At 37.8% G+C, this 18,358-nt stretch overlaps 2 protein-coding genes across 4 annotated transcripts; one reads left to right on the top strand and one right to left on the bottom strand.

Annotated features, from left to right (window-relative positions):
- The first annotated feature begins 3,581 nt into the window (after nt 1-3,581).
- On the top strand, nt 3,582-15,570 carry cd37 (CD37 molecule). Of its 3 annotated transcripts, XM_017695954.2 has the most exons (12): nt 3,582-3,660; nt 4,408-4,475; nt 4,937-5,000; nt 5,167-5,297; nt 7,032-7,106; nt 7,394-7,501; nt 8,966-9,121; nt 10,443-10,526; nt 13,274-14,460; nt 14,547-14,639; nt 14,905-15,036; nt 15,285-15,570. In XM_017695954.2, exons 2-9 carry the CDS (start codon nt 4,410-4,412, stop codon nt 13,346-13,348), a joined length of 759 nt encoding a protein of 252 aa, XP_017551443.2. In that variant the 5' UTR covers nt 3,582-3,660; nt 4,408-4,409; the 3' UTR covers nt 13,349-14,460; nt 14,547-14,639; nt 14,905-15,036; nt 15,285-15,570. The 3 variants fall into 3 exon arrangements, with proteins under 3 accessions (XP_017551443.2, XP_017551442.2, XP_017551444.2); XM_017695953.2 differs by lacking the exons at nt 13,274-14,460; nt 14,547-14,639; nt 14,905-15,036; nt 15,285-15,570 and having other exon boundaries at nt 10,443-11,697; XM_017695955.2 differs by lacking the exons at nt 3,582-3,660; nt 13,274-14,460; nt 14,547-14,639; nt 14,905-15,036; nt 15,285-15,570 and having other exon boundaries at nt 4,439-4,474; nt 10,443-11,697.
- A 1,113-nt stretch (nt 15,571-16,683) lies between these two features.
- LOC108426419 (gap junction beta-3 protein) lies at nt 16,684-17,421 on the bottom strand. Its single transcript, XM_017695875.2, has one exon. It carries the CDS (start codon nt 17,419-17,421, stop codon nt 16,684-16,686), a length of 738 nt encoding a protein of 245 aa, XP_017551364.1.
- Between the last annotated feature and the right edge of the window lie 937 nt (nt 17,422-18,358).

Raw genomic sequence — 18,358 nt, 5'->3', positions numbered from 1 at the left:
TTCCTCCTTGCACAAAGGTGGAGGTAGCGGTCCTGCTGCTGGGTTGTTGCCCTCCTACGGCCTCCTCCATGTCTCCTGGTGTACTGGCCTGTCTCCTGGTAGCACCTCCAGCCTCTGGACACTACACTGACAGACACAGCAAACCTTCTTGCCACAGCTCGCATTGATGTGCCATCCTGGATGAGCTGCACTACCTGAGCCACTTGTGTGGGTTGTAGAGTCTGTCTCATGCTACCACGAGTGTGAAAGCACCACCAACATTCAAAAGTGACCAAAACTTCAGCCAGAAAGCATAGGTACTGAGAAGTGGTCTGTGGTTCCCACCTGCAGAACCACTCCTTTATTGAGTGTGTCTTGCTAATTGCCAATAATTTCCACCTGTTGTCTATTCCATTTCCACAACAGCATGTGAAATTGATTGTCAATCAGTGTTGCTTCCTAAGTGGACAGTTTGATTTAACAGAAGTTTGATTTACTTGGAGTTATACTGTGTTGTTTATGTGTTCCCTTTATTTTTTTGAGCAGTGTATATATCCATCCATCCATCCATCCATTATCTTCTGCTTTTCCGGGGTTCGGGTCACGGGGGCAGCATCCTAAGCAATGAGGCCCAGACCTCCCTTTCCGCAGCCACTTCCACTAGCTCTCTGGGGGGGATTCCGAGGCGCTCCCAGGCCATCTGGGCAATATAAACACGCCAGCGTGTCCTGGGTCTTTCCCCGGGTCTCCTCCCGAGTGGACCGAGGGAGGCATCCAGGAGGCATCCTAACCAGATGCCCGAACCACCTCAGCTGACTCCTCTCGTCGTGGAGAAGCAACAGCTCTACTCCGAGTCCCTCCCGGATGACCAAACTTCTCACCCTATCTCTAAGGGAGAGTCCAGACACCCTACAGAGGAAACTCATTTCAGCTTCTTGTATTCGCGATCTCATTCTTTCGGTCATTACCCAAAGCTCATGACCATAGGTGAGGGTGGGAACATAGATCAACCGGTAAATCGAGAGCCTTGCCTTATGGCTCAGCCCCACAACATCCAGACCCTTGAGGAACTCAGGACGGATCTCATCCACCACTGGAGCCTTGCCACCAAGGAGTTTTTTAACTACCTTAGCGACTTTGGCCGCAGTAATGGACAAGCCTATTCCTGTGTCCCCAGACTCTGCCTCCTCACTGGAGAACGTGTCGGTGGGATTGAGAAGGTCCTCAAAGTATTCCTTCCACCGCCCAATGACGTCTTCAGTCGAAGGCAGCAGCACACCATCTCCACTGTATACAGTGCTAGTGGCACACTGCTTCCCCCTTCTGAGTCGTCTGACGGTTTGACAGAATCTTTTCGGAGCCGACTTAAAGTCACTTTCCAAAGCCTCACCAAACTCCTCCCACACCCAGGTTTTTGCCTTGGCAACGACTGAAGCCGCAAATCGCTTGGTCTGTCGATACCTGCCAGCTGCCTCTGGTGTCCCACAGGCCAACTTGACGGCATCTCTCACCTGGGGTGTCCACCACCGGGTTCGAGTATTACCGCCCCGACTGGCACCAACTACCTTTCGGCCACAGCTACAGTCAGCCGCTTCAACAATGGAGGAGCGGAACATGGCCCATTCTGAGTCAACTCTGATCCAGGCAGGGTACACAAGTCCTGTTTTTTTTGTGTTTTCATAGGGGTAATTATGGATCACACTTTGTCTGACCTGTCACCTAGGACCAGTTTGCCCTGGGAGACCCTACCAGGAGCTTTTGCTCCAGACAACATAGCTCCTAGGATCATTCAAGCATGCAAACCCCTCCACCACGATATATATATATATATATATATATATATATATATATATATATATATATATACATATATATACACTGTACCTAATAAAGTGGCAGTTGAGTGTGTGTATATATATATATATATATATATATACACTCAACTGCCACTTTATTAGGTACAGCTTATATATATACAGCTTGCTAGTAAAAGGTTGGACCCCCTTTTGCCTTCACAGAACTGCCTCAATTCTTTGTGGCATACTTTCAACAAGGTGTTGGAAACATTCCTCAGAGTTTGTAATTGGTTATTTGAGTTACTGATGCCTTTCTATCATCTCAAACCAGTCTGCCCATTCTCCTCTGACCTCTCACATCAACAAGGCATTTTTGTCCACATAACTGCCGCTCACTGGATATTTTCTCTTTTTTGGACCATTCTCTGTAAACCCTAGAGATGGTTGTTTGTGAAAATCCCAGTAGCTCATCAGTGTCTAAAATACTCAGACCAACCTGTCTGGCACCAACACCCATGCCGTGTTCAAAGTCACTTAAATCACCTTTCTTCATGAATTTGAGTGGAGACTGTGAGCCAGGCCTTCTTGCCCAACATCAGTGTCTGACCTCACAAATGTGCTTCTGGAAGAATGGTCGAAAATTCCCTTGTGGAAAGCCTTCCCAGAAGAGTTGATGCTGTAATAGCTGCAAAGGGTGGGCCAATATCATATTAAACCCTATGGATTAAGAATGAGATTTCACTCAAGTTCATATGTGTGTGAAGCCAGACAAGTGAATACTTTTGGTAATATAGTCTATACACCCATCAGGCATAACATTATGACTACCTCCTTGTTTCTGCGCTCATTGTCCATTTTATCTGCACCACTTACTATATAAGTGCACTTTGTAGTTCTACAATTACAGACTGTAGTCCATCTGTTTCTCTGCATACTTTGTTAGCCTCCTTTTACCCTGTTCTTCAGTTTTCAGGACCCCCATGAACCCTCACAGAGCAGGTACTATTTGGGTGGTGGGTCATTCTCTGCACAGCACAGCAGTGATGGTGTGTTAATGTGTGTTGTGCTGGTATGAGTGGATCAGACACAGCAGTGCTACCCGAGGAACACCATACCCATGAAGCATGGAGGTGGGAGCATCATTACATTGGGCTGCTTCTCTGCATCATTGAAAACATGAATGGAGCGATGTACCAGGACATATTAGATGAGAATTTCATCTCATGGGTATGGTGAAGAGAAGATGGATGTTTCAACACAACAATAACTCCAAACATACAGCCAAAACAACTCAAGACTGGTTTCTAAAGAAGTTAAATGGCTTAGCCAATATCCTAACTTGAATCTATGGAGGCTTTTGAAATTCATCCATTAGAAGGACACTTGCAACCTCCAAAGTACTAATGAAATCAAGTTCTAATATCTGATATTTTCCTATCTTTTGTATGCCTATGAATACTGACTTTTTTGGTCAAATTTACATGTACAAAGTCAAAAGACATTATGTTTGTAAATGTGAAGTATAAAAAATTAAATAACAAAAACAACATGTATTAGTATATTTTTCCCTCACTATATTCATTTTGAAGCTGATCTGTGTTTTTAATCTTTTTTGAACAATAAATAATGTAATTAAATGTTAAACCGTTGACTGCCTTCTATTCAGTTTAGCTTTGTAAATGGTAGGGGATGATATATTATTTATGGACTGTGAAACGCTTTCAAAACCAACACAGCTCAGATGCTTTGCATGCAGTCTGGAGCTAGGAAGTTACTCTAAGATGCAGCATTTTATGCAAAGATTCTTTCACATGGTCTCATATGAGGTTGTCGTATTCACTCAGACACTGTGATACTCTTTTAACTTGGAAATTTGGTACATAAGGTAAGTTATAGACCTTCATTTTATTGTGAAAAGCTGTAGAGCCTATGGTGCTGCTGGGGTTTGTGATATCAGTCAATTTCTTGCCAATTTTTTTTTTTCAGGTTGATTAATTTGCTTTATGTCAAGGAAGAATGCTATTTTACCAGATGAGTGATGTACTGACTTTTTAGCCAAAAAAACAACAATAAACAAGAGCGAAACAGAGAATCTGTCTATTTGAACATGGGTGTACAGTTAAGTGTCTGTAACATAGTCTGTGTAATATACTGTTTATATGTTTATTGAGGTTTGTGTGCCATAATATTGACTCATGGGGTATAGATAGTTAAGACCATGGCTGTGAAAGATGATCTGATGGCTCTGTTTCCTTATCCCGGCTATAGTAATGTGAGATCCAGGTGAGGGACTGCCTGTTCTTTTTCCCTTTTTTTGCTTTTTCTTTTCAAGCTAAACAGCGGTGGGGGCATTTTGCAGTCACTGTGTGTTACATCAGCCATGAACAAATTCAGTAGAATGCAAATGAACAATGAACATTCAAGAAAAGCAACAGACTGTATCATCATCCTGATTCTAACTGAACCTTTTATCTTGTTATTTTAAAATGGGCTTTCAATTTGTTTTAAAACCAGCAGTCTGTCACACCATGTTGAGAAAATGCCATATGTTTTCAATTTTGATTTGAAATAGTGATAGTAAAATATACAATAACTGTATCACTAATTGTGTAAACAATGTTTTTCCTTGCAGATATGGCATCTGAGTTCTGCCTCAGTCTCACCAAATACTTCTTGTTTGTCTTCAACCTGGTCTTTTTTGTAAGTGTAATTCAGCTATATGATATACAGTCATATGTAAAAGTTTGGGCGCCCAGATCACATTACACAGTTTAACATATTGGGAATGCAATGAAATATAAAATGTGGCCTGTGCACAAGTTATGGCACATATTGTATATGATGTTTTTTCCAATATGGCAAGTTCAGCAAATTCAACAAATAGAAATTGTGCATTAAAAGTTTCAAGAAAATGTCATATTGAAGTTTTGAGAGTGATAACATATTTTGACAATTGGCAAAACATGTCATTTGACCAGGGATGTTCAAACATTTGCACACTACTGTAGCTAAAATTCTAGATGAAATGAGACACTAAACATCAAATACCCTTTCACATTATTCTTCGTTGACAGTTCTTAGACTAATCCAAATAACTGTCCCTAAATATTTATCTGTTTTAATCATCTGCAATTTAATCTGTAATTTACCTCTGCTCATAGTTTTTAGGCTCAGCCCTGTTGTCGCTGGGATTATGGATCATGTTTTCTGAGACAACTGTTCTCAGTGAGTATTATAATACCGGGTCATCTAATGCTAAATATTTGCTAGTTGAATACACTATTTTGTCTGTTTTCTGTCAATGCCACAGTATCATATAACCAAATGTAGCTTTTAATGTGGAAATTTATATTAAATACCATACACACTAATGTAATGCCTATCTTCACAGTACCTGCCCCTCGCTTCATATCCCTGTCTCTCTTCTCCTATCTGCTGATCATCAGTGGTGTTGTCACCATATCACTGGGCTTCTTTGGTAGCCTGGGTGCTCTGAAGGAGGTCAAGTGCATGCTGGCAATCGTGAGTTCTACATCATGATTATTTAAAAATGTGTACAATTAAAAAAATGTTAATCTTACTTATTCTTTGGCAAAGAGGTTCATCTGATTGATAATGCTTAATCTAAACAGTGCTGTGAATAATAAAGAACAACTAAAACATCAAAACAAACCAAAGACAAACCAGACACAGACCAATGGCCACATTTACATTCCCCAAAATGGTTCATATAAAAATTTGAATAATAATGAAATTTAGTAAGATATATAGAATAAATTTTCAAAATGCTACCACAGAAATTGATGTTTAAAGTCATGATTTCAAAACAGTAATAAAGGACACCGGTACCTAATGCTGTAATCTACAGCCTTGACACGGCAACTTCAAAAGCACGGTCACCCTTAAACATCAACTAAAAGCATGCAACAGCTAGAATGAACTGAGCTGGTGGCCTCAAAGATCTAGGGGCAGCAATCAGTGTCTGAGAAGTGGGCTATCCCATTTAGAGCTTTAAAAACAAATGGCACATGAATTGCTTCTGTAGCGGACAGGGAGCCAAAGAAGAGAGGCTAAAATCAGAGTGATAAGATCACTGTATGTGGTGCTGATGAGCAGCCCTGCATTTTGTACTAACTGAAGATAAGCCTAAGAAAACATATTGACATCTTTCGTCAAAGCCCAACAACAATCTGTACAAGACATGAATTTTTTTTTTTTCAAGAATTGAAACAAGAAAAAGGATTTGATCTTTAAAAACTGAACAGAGTTGATTAAAGCTACACTATTAGAAATAAAGGTACCATGCACGATTCCTTATACAAGGTACAAACAATGTAAGTGTACCCTCAAAGGTACAACAGCAGTTTTAAGGTCCAATTGTGTACCTTAAATAAGTTTTTCCTAGTGGAAAAGTAGATATTTGTGTCTTTTTATAAACTAATGTTTTAAAACAGAAAAATAAAATAAAAAGCCTGGAGGTGAGACGGGGTGTGTGAAGTCAGCACAACTTAGAAAATATAACTTCAATGGATTATGATACAGTTCTGTTCCCTGACTAAAGGTACTGAGATGTATCTTTGAGGGTACCATCACAATGACAGAAAGGGTACTGCCCCAGTGACAGTGTCGTACCTTTTTTGGGGGGGCAGTGTACTCTTGACAAACAAGTTGATTTGCAAGACAAATTGAACCTTAAAATGCTGCTTGTAAGTGATATTTATAGCTCCTACTAGGTTAAAGGAATAATCCATCATTGTTTAACCTCTTAAAAGGCCAATGTTTTATTACACATGCCTAAGAATACTTTAACCGGGTTACTTGGGACCAATGTAGTTGCTGAATTATAAGCCTTGGTGTGTAATAAGCCTGAGATTTAAAGGGGTTAACTTAATGTCTATCAGCTGCATCTGTAAGCATATGGGCGCTTACTACAGACACACTGTAGTCAGAAAAGAACAGAAAACCTTTTGAATTGATACACTTGCAATAGAAGTCAACAGAAATATGTTTCAGCAACTTTCCATTGGCTTCAAATCATAATTATGTTTTGAATCAATGTTTTTTCTGTTCTTTCTCATATGAAACGTATTCTTTGTAATGGTTGCCTGTATGCCACAGAAACAGCAGAGAATATTCAGATTGAAAAATGCTTGAGTGTTCCTGGTATGAACTTCCAACTTGTGTGATATTACAGTAATTTGATGTGCTTCACTGAGCTGAGGTTTTGCTGCTGAACTGACTCATGTTTATCTGCAGTATTTCATCCTGCTCACTGTGCTGCTTGTGGCTCAGACAATGGGTGGAGTGCTGCTCATTACACAGAAGAGCTTAGTAAGTAAAGCATGAAAGGGTCACACCCAGGTCTGGTTACATCTTGTTGCTTGTTTTTCTTCTTCTTTTCTTGTGTTTTTTTTTTTGTTTTGTTTTTTGGGGGGGGGCGGGGGTTGGGGGGGCATGATACACTTAAAGCAGTACCTGATGCTTTCTGTTTGGCTTATTACAGTATTGATTATAAATCAGAATATTGTGGAGATGATTTGATATTTTAAAGTCCAGAAAATGCCAGTGGTCTAGACAAGAGATTAGTCAAAAGACCTGCTTTTATTTTTTCTCTCTAGTTTGAGAAGTCCTTAGAAAGCCACGTTCAAACACTTATTAAGGATTTTGGGAAGAATGACTCAGACCTGCGGGATTTTGAACGGACTCTGGTGGTTTTACAACGTGAGGTGAGAAACACATACACAAAGCAGGAAACTAACAGAAAAGTCATCACAACGAACTAGGGCCGGAGCAGGGCCTATGCAAAGGTGTCAACATCCCTGGTCAAAGAACATGTTTTGTTGAAATGAATTAAAAAAAGTTAAGACGTCTTCTACACACTCAAATATGGCATTTGTTCTGCATTTTTCATGCACAGTTTCTTTTTATGTGCTCAGTTTAACAGATTTAACAGAAAAACATAAAATATGAAATATAATAGCAGAAGAACTTTCACACTGGCCACCTTTTATATGTAGTGTTTTTCCCAATGTGTAAAAATCCAGCAAATAAACAGTAATTGTGCATTATAATGTGCAGAAGTGTGTTCCCTGTAAAGGATATGTAACTTATTTTCACTTACACAATCAACAAAACATGTAGTCTGACCAGGGGTGCCCAAACATATGACTGTATATCAGCCAGTGTTGAGATTACTCAGACTTATCACTAACAGTAATTCCTGCTGATACAGTGTCAGTAAGTTGCAGCTCTTCTCATGATGCAGCAAAGCGTTGCTTTTTTTCTCACATTATATTACATAACAGAGTAATTCATTCTAAACTGAAAAATACAAAACACACTCATGACATAAATGTTCATTAATCCTGTGGAGAACTGTTCAAAAATAAGAAAAATAAGAGATTCTCACAAAACAAAATTCCAAAGAATTCTGCAGATGGGCACCACATTTTAGCATGTTTTTACACAGTGCAGCTTTAATATTAATTTAATATTTTGTAATCAAAATGCAGAAGACTTTTTGAGACAGAGAAAAGAAGAAAACATTAGAAGAAAACAAAAATTTTATCACAAAAATAGTATAACATGAATCACAAAGAATATGACCAGAGGCCTGAATTAACAAGTTAAAAAAGGTTGAAACCTTGAATTTCTGCTGTTTAACTAAAACAATTGAAATTTATTATTAAAATCTAAAACATAAAATTATATCAACCATATTACCAATTATCTGAATTTTTAGCCTCTGAGAATCAGTATCAGCCACAATCACTCGAGTCCTATGGAGTGTCACAAACTGCAGACTTTCCCTGAATTAGTTAAACTACCTAATACCACTAAAGTCTATGGAGTCCCGCTGGTGACATCTTGTATAAATAAAAATAATGCGCGGCCACCCCTTATTAACGCGTGGGAACGAGATCCTAATGCATTGCCATGCCTTAGTAAGGCGTGGGAATGAGATGATTAAGTCGTGGCCATGACTTAGTAAGGCATGGGAATGAGACTGTGGCTTTAAGTCGTGGCCATGCATTAGGATCTCGTTCCCACACTTTACTAAGTCATGGCCATGACATAATCATCTCATTCCCACGCCTTACTAAGTTGTGGCCATGCATTATTTTTATTTTTACAGCGCGGCTCTGTAAAAGTCTGCTCAATTGTTATTGCAACATTTTTTTTACATTCAGGCCAAATGCTGTGGATGGTCAGGACCAGATGACTGGAAACCGAAAAAACACTGCTCGTGTTATTCTCCTAACAACTTCACAGCTAATGTTACTGACCACAGTGATCACTCAGATACATACACCTGTAACGTCACCACATGGCATTTACATGAAAAGGTACAGTATAACATTACCGTTATAACATAATTCTCTGATGTCAATAAAGTGCTCTAAGTAAAAATATCCTTCAGAGCTTTGAACATTGTTCATGAAGGTCTATCATTTCATTGCAGCATCCAGAGTTACAGAGTGACAAAGCAAAGTATCACTGCAGTGCTCAAAAATGGCTTTTTTTTTTTCAAAGAGGACGGTACTCTCCTATACACTGATCAGACATAACATTATGACCACCTCACTGTCCATTTTATCAGCTCAACTTACTATATAGGTTCACTTTGGAGTTCTACAATTACAAACTGTAGTCCATCTGTTTCTCTGCATACATTGTTAGCCCCTTTTTACCCTGTTCTTCAGTGGTCAGGACCACCATGGACCCTCATAGAGCAGGAACTATTAGGGTGGTGGATCATTCTCAGCACTGGAGTAATACTGACATGATGGTAGTGTGTTTGTGTGTTTTGCGCTGGTCTGCGTGGATCAGACACAGCAGTGCTGCTGGAGTTTTTAAACACATCACTGTCACTGCTGGACTGAGAATAGTCCACCAACCAAAAATATGCAGCCAATAGTGTCCTGTGGGCAGCGTCCTGTGACCACTGGTGAAGGACTAGAGGATGACCAACACAAACTATGCAGCAGCAGATAAGCTACTGTCTCTCCCTTTACATCTACAAGGTGGACTGACAAGGTAGGAGTGTCTAATAGAGTGGACACAGTGTTTAAAAACACTAGCAGCACTGCTGTGTCTGATCCACTCATACCAGCACAACACACACTAACACACCACCACATCAGTGTCATTGAAGATTTCGCTCATAAAATGGACAATGAGCATAGAAACAATGAGTTCGGCATAATGTTATTTTTTTGGTAGGTTGTGGCATGACTTGAAAACAAAATGTGGAATAGTACCTGCTTGGCGTTTTCTAATTACTTGCATATATAACTGTGTAAGAAAGTTTGGGCGCCGTCGTTGAATGACGTTTTGTTGATTTTTCTAAGTGAAAGTAAGTTAAGACATCCTCTACAGAGAACACCAATGTGCAAAATTTAATGCAGCATTGCTGTTTATTTGCCGAATGTAATAAAATGGAAAATCAAATGAAGCCTAAATTGCAGCCTGTGCAACAGTTACTACTCATCTCACATTTTATATTTTATTTCATTTTCACAATATTTTAAACTGAGCAAATAAATAGAAATCGTAAACTAAAAGTGGCTAATATGCCCTGTTAAAATTTTTATTCAAACTCAAAATGATTCTAACTTTTGCATACAACTATTGCATTCAATGGCTTTTTTTGTTCTTTTTCAATAGGGTTGCAAAGAGTATGTTGAAGAATGGTTGAGTGGACATATTCTGATCATTCTCATGGTGGTTTTTGTCCTTGCTGTGGTAGAGGTGAGATATAACTGTGCTGTCTTTTCTTTTTTCCACCACACTTCCACTGCAAAAGCTCAACTTTTCTTTGTCCAGAATCATTGCAAGGTACTGTTATTGATGTTACTCCAGTTACTGAAGGCAGCACAGAATAAGGCTTACAGCATATATTATAAAGCAGAAATGCAGCGTGTGCTTTTATGCAGAACTGTTAACTTCCCCTGTCCTTTGTGTGTGTTGTAGTGTCTCCAGTGGGTGTGTCTTGTCACGTTCTGTTGCCTTAGTCGCAGCTGTCGATGTTGCCACCTAAGAAAGTCACGTGGCAGTCATGTTCAACTCTCCAGGTGTCTGAGTGAATCTGTTGAGTAGTGCTGTGTTATTCAGACCAAAGCGATGATACTGTGGTGCAAGATGTGTGATGAAAGCATAACATCGATTCCAAAGACCTTGTGAACACGTTAAACTGTATAACAGGGCAGGGTTATTATAGTTAACTAAAACTATTCCTAAAACCAAAGCAGTGAAAAATCAACTGTGATAAAAAATAAAGATGACCGTAAAAACTATATCAAAACTAGAATGTCCACTGCAAAACTAACTAGAATGAAATAGAATTACTGAGAAAAAAAATGTAATATTATCTTTTTCTATGTGTGAATGAAAGTTTAGAAGTGGATTGCTTCTAAATTTGGTCGTGCTTAGGGAAACATGGAGCCAAGCTATTAAACACCTCCTATCACAGCAATTTTCATAATGGTAAAATCTGAAACAAAATTTTAAACTAAATAAAAACTAAACTAAAGCTATTACTTTTCAGCAAATAAGTATAAAACCATTAATGTACTTTTAAGACTAACTGAAACTAAACAAATAAAAATTAAAACTAATGAAAATTTGAAAACTATAATAACTCATCTGTTGACTGTCAGGTTCAGTAAGTGTCTTTGAGCAGCAAAATCACCCAATTGTGCTGGACACCAGCCTTCCAGGACTGGAATTATATCCCCCTGCTTTATATCGTTGCTGTAATAACAAAACCTTAGAGTCGTATGCAAAAGTTTGAGCGGCCCTGGTCAAATGAAAATACGTCAACAAATTCTCTTCGGAGATCATATTTCTGCTCATCTTAATGCACAATTAATGTTGATTTGCTGAATTTAACATATTGGAAAAAAAAATTGGCCTGTGTAAAAGTTATGACACATTTAATATTTTAAGTTTTATTTTTTTCAATATTTAAAATGTTAGCAAGTAATTGGGCTTTTAAAAACATCAAAAAAGAAAAAAGTAGAAATTGTGCACAAACCATTTGCAGAAAAACATCAAATTATTGCCTCCCTTGTAGGTAATATTTTAACTTATTTTCGTTTAGACAATCGACAAAACATGTAAACTTGTAATTTGACTGGCGATGTTAAAACTTTTACATATGACTGTATATCAAAGTAACAAAACCATGCTATCATTAATATAATTGAAGATTCACACAAAAAAAGTGATGTGTTACATAACAATATACCCGTGTTGCCCATTTTAATACATTTTTGTGTAAAACATGTTTGTGTAAAACATAAAATATGTATGTTTTAATCCCTAATTGGACAGAAATATCTTAACATATTATGTGTTAAAAATAACAGACAGTAACATGTCATGTAACTGAACTCATCAACGGACAAAGCGTTTAACACATTTGTTTGAAGATCATCACAGGTTTGATCTTAGGGTGAACATGCAACCCAAATGTTCTATTGCTTTTATTCAAAGGTTCTGCAAAATGAGGAATCCCTGATCATTGTATCAAATGTGCTTTAATACTAGCACTCATTCCACCAAAAATACAGTAGCCGTTTGCTTCCATAAAACTGTCTCAATATCAGGTTCAGCTCAGCTGTTTCAGTGCTTGCCAGATTAACTTGAATGTCGTTTTGTTCCAGTCTGTCTAAAGCATTTCACAGCCCATTTTTGCTGAATTGTATTCCATTCAAGTCTGGCAAATTCCAGCTTGTTTAGTTGTCCTGCCATCACAGCTGCCTACTAAAAAGCTTAATTAGGAGCAATTGCAGATGCAGTTTGACACAGTTCAGAATCTGAACAAATGGGCTGCAGGTCAAATACTAACCCCTTAAAATTCCAGGCTTATTACATTATTCAGTAACTACAGGCACTTAAATGCAATCTGGCTGAGCTATTCTTAAGTTATAGAATCGTGGAATAAAACTTTGGGCGTGTCATTGGGCCCTGGCCATGTAAGTTATCTGAACTGTTCTTTATGTGTTTTTATATATATTCTAAAGTAAAAACTTGGTAATGGTTAGCTACAAAGATGTTATTACCTTGTGTAATGATACAGTTATTGTGAAAAAAAGTGTACTGTTATCACAAATAACAGCACAGGTGGAATGACTCAACAAGCCAGACTGTAGCATCAGATACTAGAGTTCTGCTTTAATTTGAATGTTCTGAATTATATAAAGTTTTTGTGTTTGGATGCCTCCACATATTAACAATTATTATGTCCCCCAAATCTTCCCAAAACAGAGATTTCAATGTGGAGTATTGGCAAGGTATTTTGCTTATGCTGGTAGTGTGTTAACATTGTGCTCTGAACGTGCTGTGTGTTTGCTATATGCATGCATTCTTTCAGTAATTGATTTGCTTCCCTGGGGTCTTCTCTATAGTCTTGATGGTACATGTGAATGCCTTAAGAACTAATAAGAAATTGAGTTAATAGCACTTCAAATGAGTATTGCTGTCTGTCTCCACAGATAAGTGGTTCGATCCTTTCGATGTGTCTGTATAGACAGACTTCTGTGGATTACACCTTAACCCTCTACCGTTAAACCGCTACAGAGAGGAGAAGAACATCAGCTAAAAGAATTCTGTAATACACACTGTTACTGTTCATTTTATAATTCAAAATCATTATGTGTTTCTTCATATTACTTAAGGCTTTTTTACAGCTCATAGCTTATGGTGACCTACTTTCTGATGTAAATAAATAATAATTACAATTAATAGACTGTTGTGTGGTTATATGAATGCTACTCTATGGACTTTTTGTTCTGATATTCATATTGGAACCCATCCATTAGTCCTTTAGGCTTGATGTATTGAGGGCATGAGATTTCTGTTACACATCATCATTCTCCTGGATATGCTGCCTCTCCTCCGGATAGAAGACAAAAAAGGTGTATAATTTCACCAGCATAATGTTTCTCTATTGTTAGATATGCACAAAAGGTGACCTCAATTTTGTGGTGACACATTGATACTCCTTTAAAAAAATATTTATCTTGTTTAATGTAAGGTCTTATCTTTTAATGCTAGTAATTCAGCTTAGACAGGGCAAAGATAACTCAGTGAATCGAGTGTTTGCAGCTGGTCAATTTCTCCATGGACCAAAGTGTCACTGTCCATAAAAAATAAATACAATTTTTCTATTTTTTCAGATTTTTATTTTTCTACGTCATTTGAACTGTCCTTTATAGTGTATGATACATTTATGATGAAGTGTCCAGTAAAAGCACTCCAAAACCTTTTTTTTTCTTTTTAGATTGACTTGCACTAAAACTTTTAAAAACATTTTTGCCTTCTCCTATTAAGTCAATATTTTGGAGAGACTTGTTTGTCTTATTTGTTTGAACAGCAACAATATAACCTAACATACTGCAGTTAGCAACAGACCTTAAGATAAAACATACTCATATAAGCTGAGTGGAAGTCATTGTCCAAACCAATGATTTTTATGTTGCCTACTATCTAATGTTTTGGTTTATGTCACATGTGCCCTGTGGAAGTGAGGATGGCCATGTGATATGTGATAGGGGATATGTGATACTCGTGAGTAGACTCCAACTGTTGCACCACTCCAGCCATCAAGTGTCATATAAAACCACGCATGTTTAGGCTTAGCTTTCAAACACTCCCTAGCAAAACTGTCTGGACTGAGGAGGTAAATATGCTTAGACTTAATACAATATATTTCCAATTTCAGTACTAACCAAGTGTTATAATAATTATAATAATTTGGTTCTTTAGTGTTTACCTTTCATCACCTACCCAATCATTAATACAACTGAAAGATGGGACGTCGAGTGTTAATCCTGACTGTGTTTGTTGCTCTTGTCTGTGGTGAGTTCAAAGAGGCTTTTTCAGACTTAATGCTTGTTTGGTATGTATTCTGTACTCTTAGGTAAAAGTATTTGTATTGTACCATGTAAAACAATATTTTACTTTTTTACTCTGCGCTAATTGCTAATTATATATATATATATATATATATATATATATATATATATATATATATATATATATATATATATATATATATATATATATAAAGAGAATGAACTTCATGAAAATAATGCAAATAATCTTCAACCTGTGGTCATAACAGTTGCCCAGGGCCTGAAGTGTAACTACTGCAAGAGTATCAACAAGGCCCATCCTACCTGTGAAGAAACTGAGGAAAGAGAATGCACTATGGGGCTGAATTACTGCATCAAGTTCACATTGCATGAGCCAGCATGTACGTTGACCAGAACATTTGAAATGGCAAAAGCAAAATGAACAAAAGTGGCATTATATGGTCAAAAGTGACATATGACTATATAGCCTAATTGTTAAAGCTTAGAGCATTGCTTTAACCATTGCTTAAATTGCTTCATAAACAAGTTAATATAAATGCTTTTCTTTGTTTTTGCTAAATATTCTACTAAAAGCCTCTGTTTCTTCACGTGTTCACTAATGATCCCATTCTTGTAATTGGCCTTTTAGATGGCGAAGTGCGCAGATGTGCCAGCAGAAGTGAATGTGAGGCGGAAGAGCATCCTCTGGTGGACAGACAATGCTGTGCCGAAGACCTCTGCAACTGACCTCTCTATACTGGCAGAGAATGCAGAGAGTAAGCTTAATTAGCTAAATCACCTCCATCATTATTTATAATTAGCACCGTTGCTGGTGATCTTTAGCAAATTAATGACTGGCAAAACATTTAGTGCTGACTACATGTGTGAATTAATTATGAAATTAAAATAAATAAAGAAAATGCATGCCTGTAAAAGGAGTATAATGGCATTGTTTAGCCTATTCAAAGGCATTTATTTGAAAGGGCCATGGTTGACTTCACATGCACGTACACACGACTTTACACCATAGCCACACAACACACAAAACTGCTTGACTCAGGAACACCAGACGAAGCGCAAAAACAAAATCAGCACTGTTTCTGTTTGTTCAGCATTCTACTACATTCATAGCAAAAAGCCAACAGCAGGTGCTTAGACATGGTACAAGAACTAAGAACAATGTAATCATAGAAAGAACTGCTTAAGTGTTTAAACTGTCTGATTTGTCATGCTTCCATATACAATTGTATGCAAATATTTGAATTTCCCCCAGTCAAATGACATGTTTTGTTAATTTTCTGACTAAATAATCTTCTTTAGTGGGCAACATTTGCAGATAACAAATGATGTGTGTCAAGGTATTATTAGGTGCATTGTTATAGTAATAGTAGGTGTGTTGTTATTTAACACCACAATTTGAGTGCATCTTACAATTATACTAAAGATACCATGGATCAGTTGCTTCCATATACAGTCATGTGTAAAATTTAAACACCTTTGCTCAAATTACACGTTTTGTTGATTTTCAATGTGAAAATAAGTTAAAGCATCTACATGGAACAAAGTTAAATGTGGCATTGTTCTGCAAATTTAGTGCACATAGTGCAGTATTAACTAAGTTAATCATATTGCAATAATAATAATAATAATAATTATTATTATTATTATTATTATTTTGAAATACACTATAACTTTAGCAAAAGCCACATTCATTCATTTTCTAAGCCGCTTATCCTCCTGAGTTGCGGGGGGTGCTGGAGTCTATCCCAGCACTCGTTGAGTGGAAGGCAGGACACACCCTGGACAAGCCGCCAGTCCATCACAGGATAGTTTTATTTATTTACTTTTTTCAATATGTTCAATTCAGCAAATAAACAGTAATTGTGCACTAAAGTGTGCAATACTCTCAGCTCAAAGAACTTCTTTTAAAAGGGTGATACAAAACATTTAACACAAAATAACACTGCATTGATGCTTCCTGTGTAGTAAACGAAGAAGAAGCAATAAACAAAAAGCCCACACCTTTTTCAGATGCAGCGAAGCTCATTTTACTCATCATTCGATCTTTGGGTACAGCAGTTGAAGATGTAATGGACAATGAAGTAAAGGCAAAACAGACAACTGATAATGATAACCAGGATAGAAATGGACGCTAGAGCGTAGATAGACATGCGCTTTTCTGCTGTAGCCCTCACTACACATTGATGCTCTGCACATCCATGGTCCATGGCATTACACAGGAAAGAGGTTTGCCTCAGTTTAGGCAGGTTCCAATAGAGCAAAACATAAACGAAGCAGCCCTCCACCACAATTCGCAGTATCATGCTGAGAAGATAGGAGAGCACTGCGTGCATGCTTCCATGCATGTCGAGGATCATCACCGCTCCTGAGTTAGCCCCAAGATCACTTTTACTTTTCAGCTCTCCAAGGGATTCTACCTCCACCCCCTTCCTCTCTCTCACAGCCTTCTTCAGTAAGACAGAGCGCACATGGGCTGTGAACAGCTCCATGATGAGGACTGAGACGACCAGCAAGATGAAGAGAAAGTTCCAGGCCATCACAGCAGGCTTGTCAAAATGTTGATTAAAGCAGGCTTTAGTGCACACATCTTTGGTGGAGTTGCAGCTAAAATCCGAGTCCAGCTTGAACCAGGGCATTTCAGCCACAAAAAGGGTCACAAGGCGAACGCAGAGGAAGCCGAACCAAATAGCGCGCCCTTTGTAAGTGGTGCTGGTGTCCACTGCAGTGCGCAGGATTGGGATAAGTCCTGTAACTATAGCTGCCATCACTTCTTCAAATAAAGTTCTCCTGTCTTAGAGTGCAAAGCAATAGTTGTATGTTCACAAACGATGGATCATTTTTAGCTGGTTCGCAAGCTTTGAAATAATTTGATTGCTTTAAAAACACAATTTAAACGAAACATTAAATTAATATTATTAATCAGTATGTCATTGTCATTCTTTTTTTCAGACATTTTTCTGAGGTTCTAATATGTTGTTTAAATTCTATGTCCAACATGCAAACAAACTTGCAGATGCAACAATATTTAATATTGTAAAACACAAACACACATAATTTCAATATAATAAACTTACCTATGGATAAATGGCCAGTGGGAACAAACGCACGTCGTCTTGCGCTTCAGCAAAACTGACAGTTCTGCAATGTCGAGCCAGGCAGTATATAAAGAGCTGAACTGCTGACATCATCAAAATTTGTGTTCCTCTCACTGTTCACACATGTTCAAAATTAGCTTGCAGGAGCACTCAGAAGTTTGGAATCACAATTTTTAAAATAATTTTATTTTTTATAATAAGTTTATTCAACGTAAACTTATACAGTGACGATACTAAGCTAAACAGCTTTTTATTTTAAGGTGTTTTTAAGGTTTTTAGGGAACACTCATACACTGCACATACTGTACACACTACAGTTGTGACCGTCTTTATGCTCATCCATAAAGCATGCACTGATGACAATACAGCACAAACGTCGCTGGTGCTGTGGACTGAGTCTCCTTCTCTCTGTATTTTTTCTACAAAGTCTACACATTTTCAAGAGGCGGTTCTTCAAGGGATCTTTAGTAATGACAATGGTTCTATTTAGAAGCATGAATTCTATATAGACCTATTTCATTCTTCGCCGGTTCTCTACATGGTAAAATGGTTCTTCGGATTGACGGGGACTGTATTATATATGGTTCTATGTAGAACATTTTTGAAA

This window comes from Pygocentrus nattereri, chromosome 13 (genome assembly GCF_015220715.1).
Source record: "Pygocentrus nattereri isolate fPygNat1 chromosome 13, fPygNat1.pri, whole genome shotgun sequence".
Lineage (NCBI taxonomy): Eukaryota > Metazoa > Chordata > Actinopteri > Characiformes > Serrasalmidae > Pygocentrus > Pygocentrus nattereri.
This window is presented reverse-complemented; position numbering and strand designations above follow the sequence as displayed.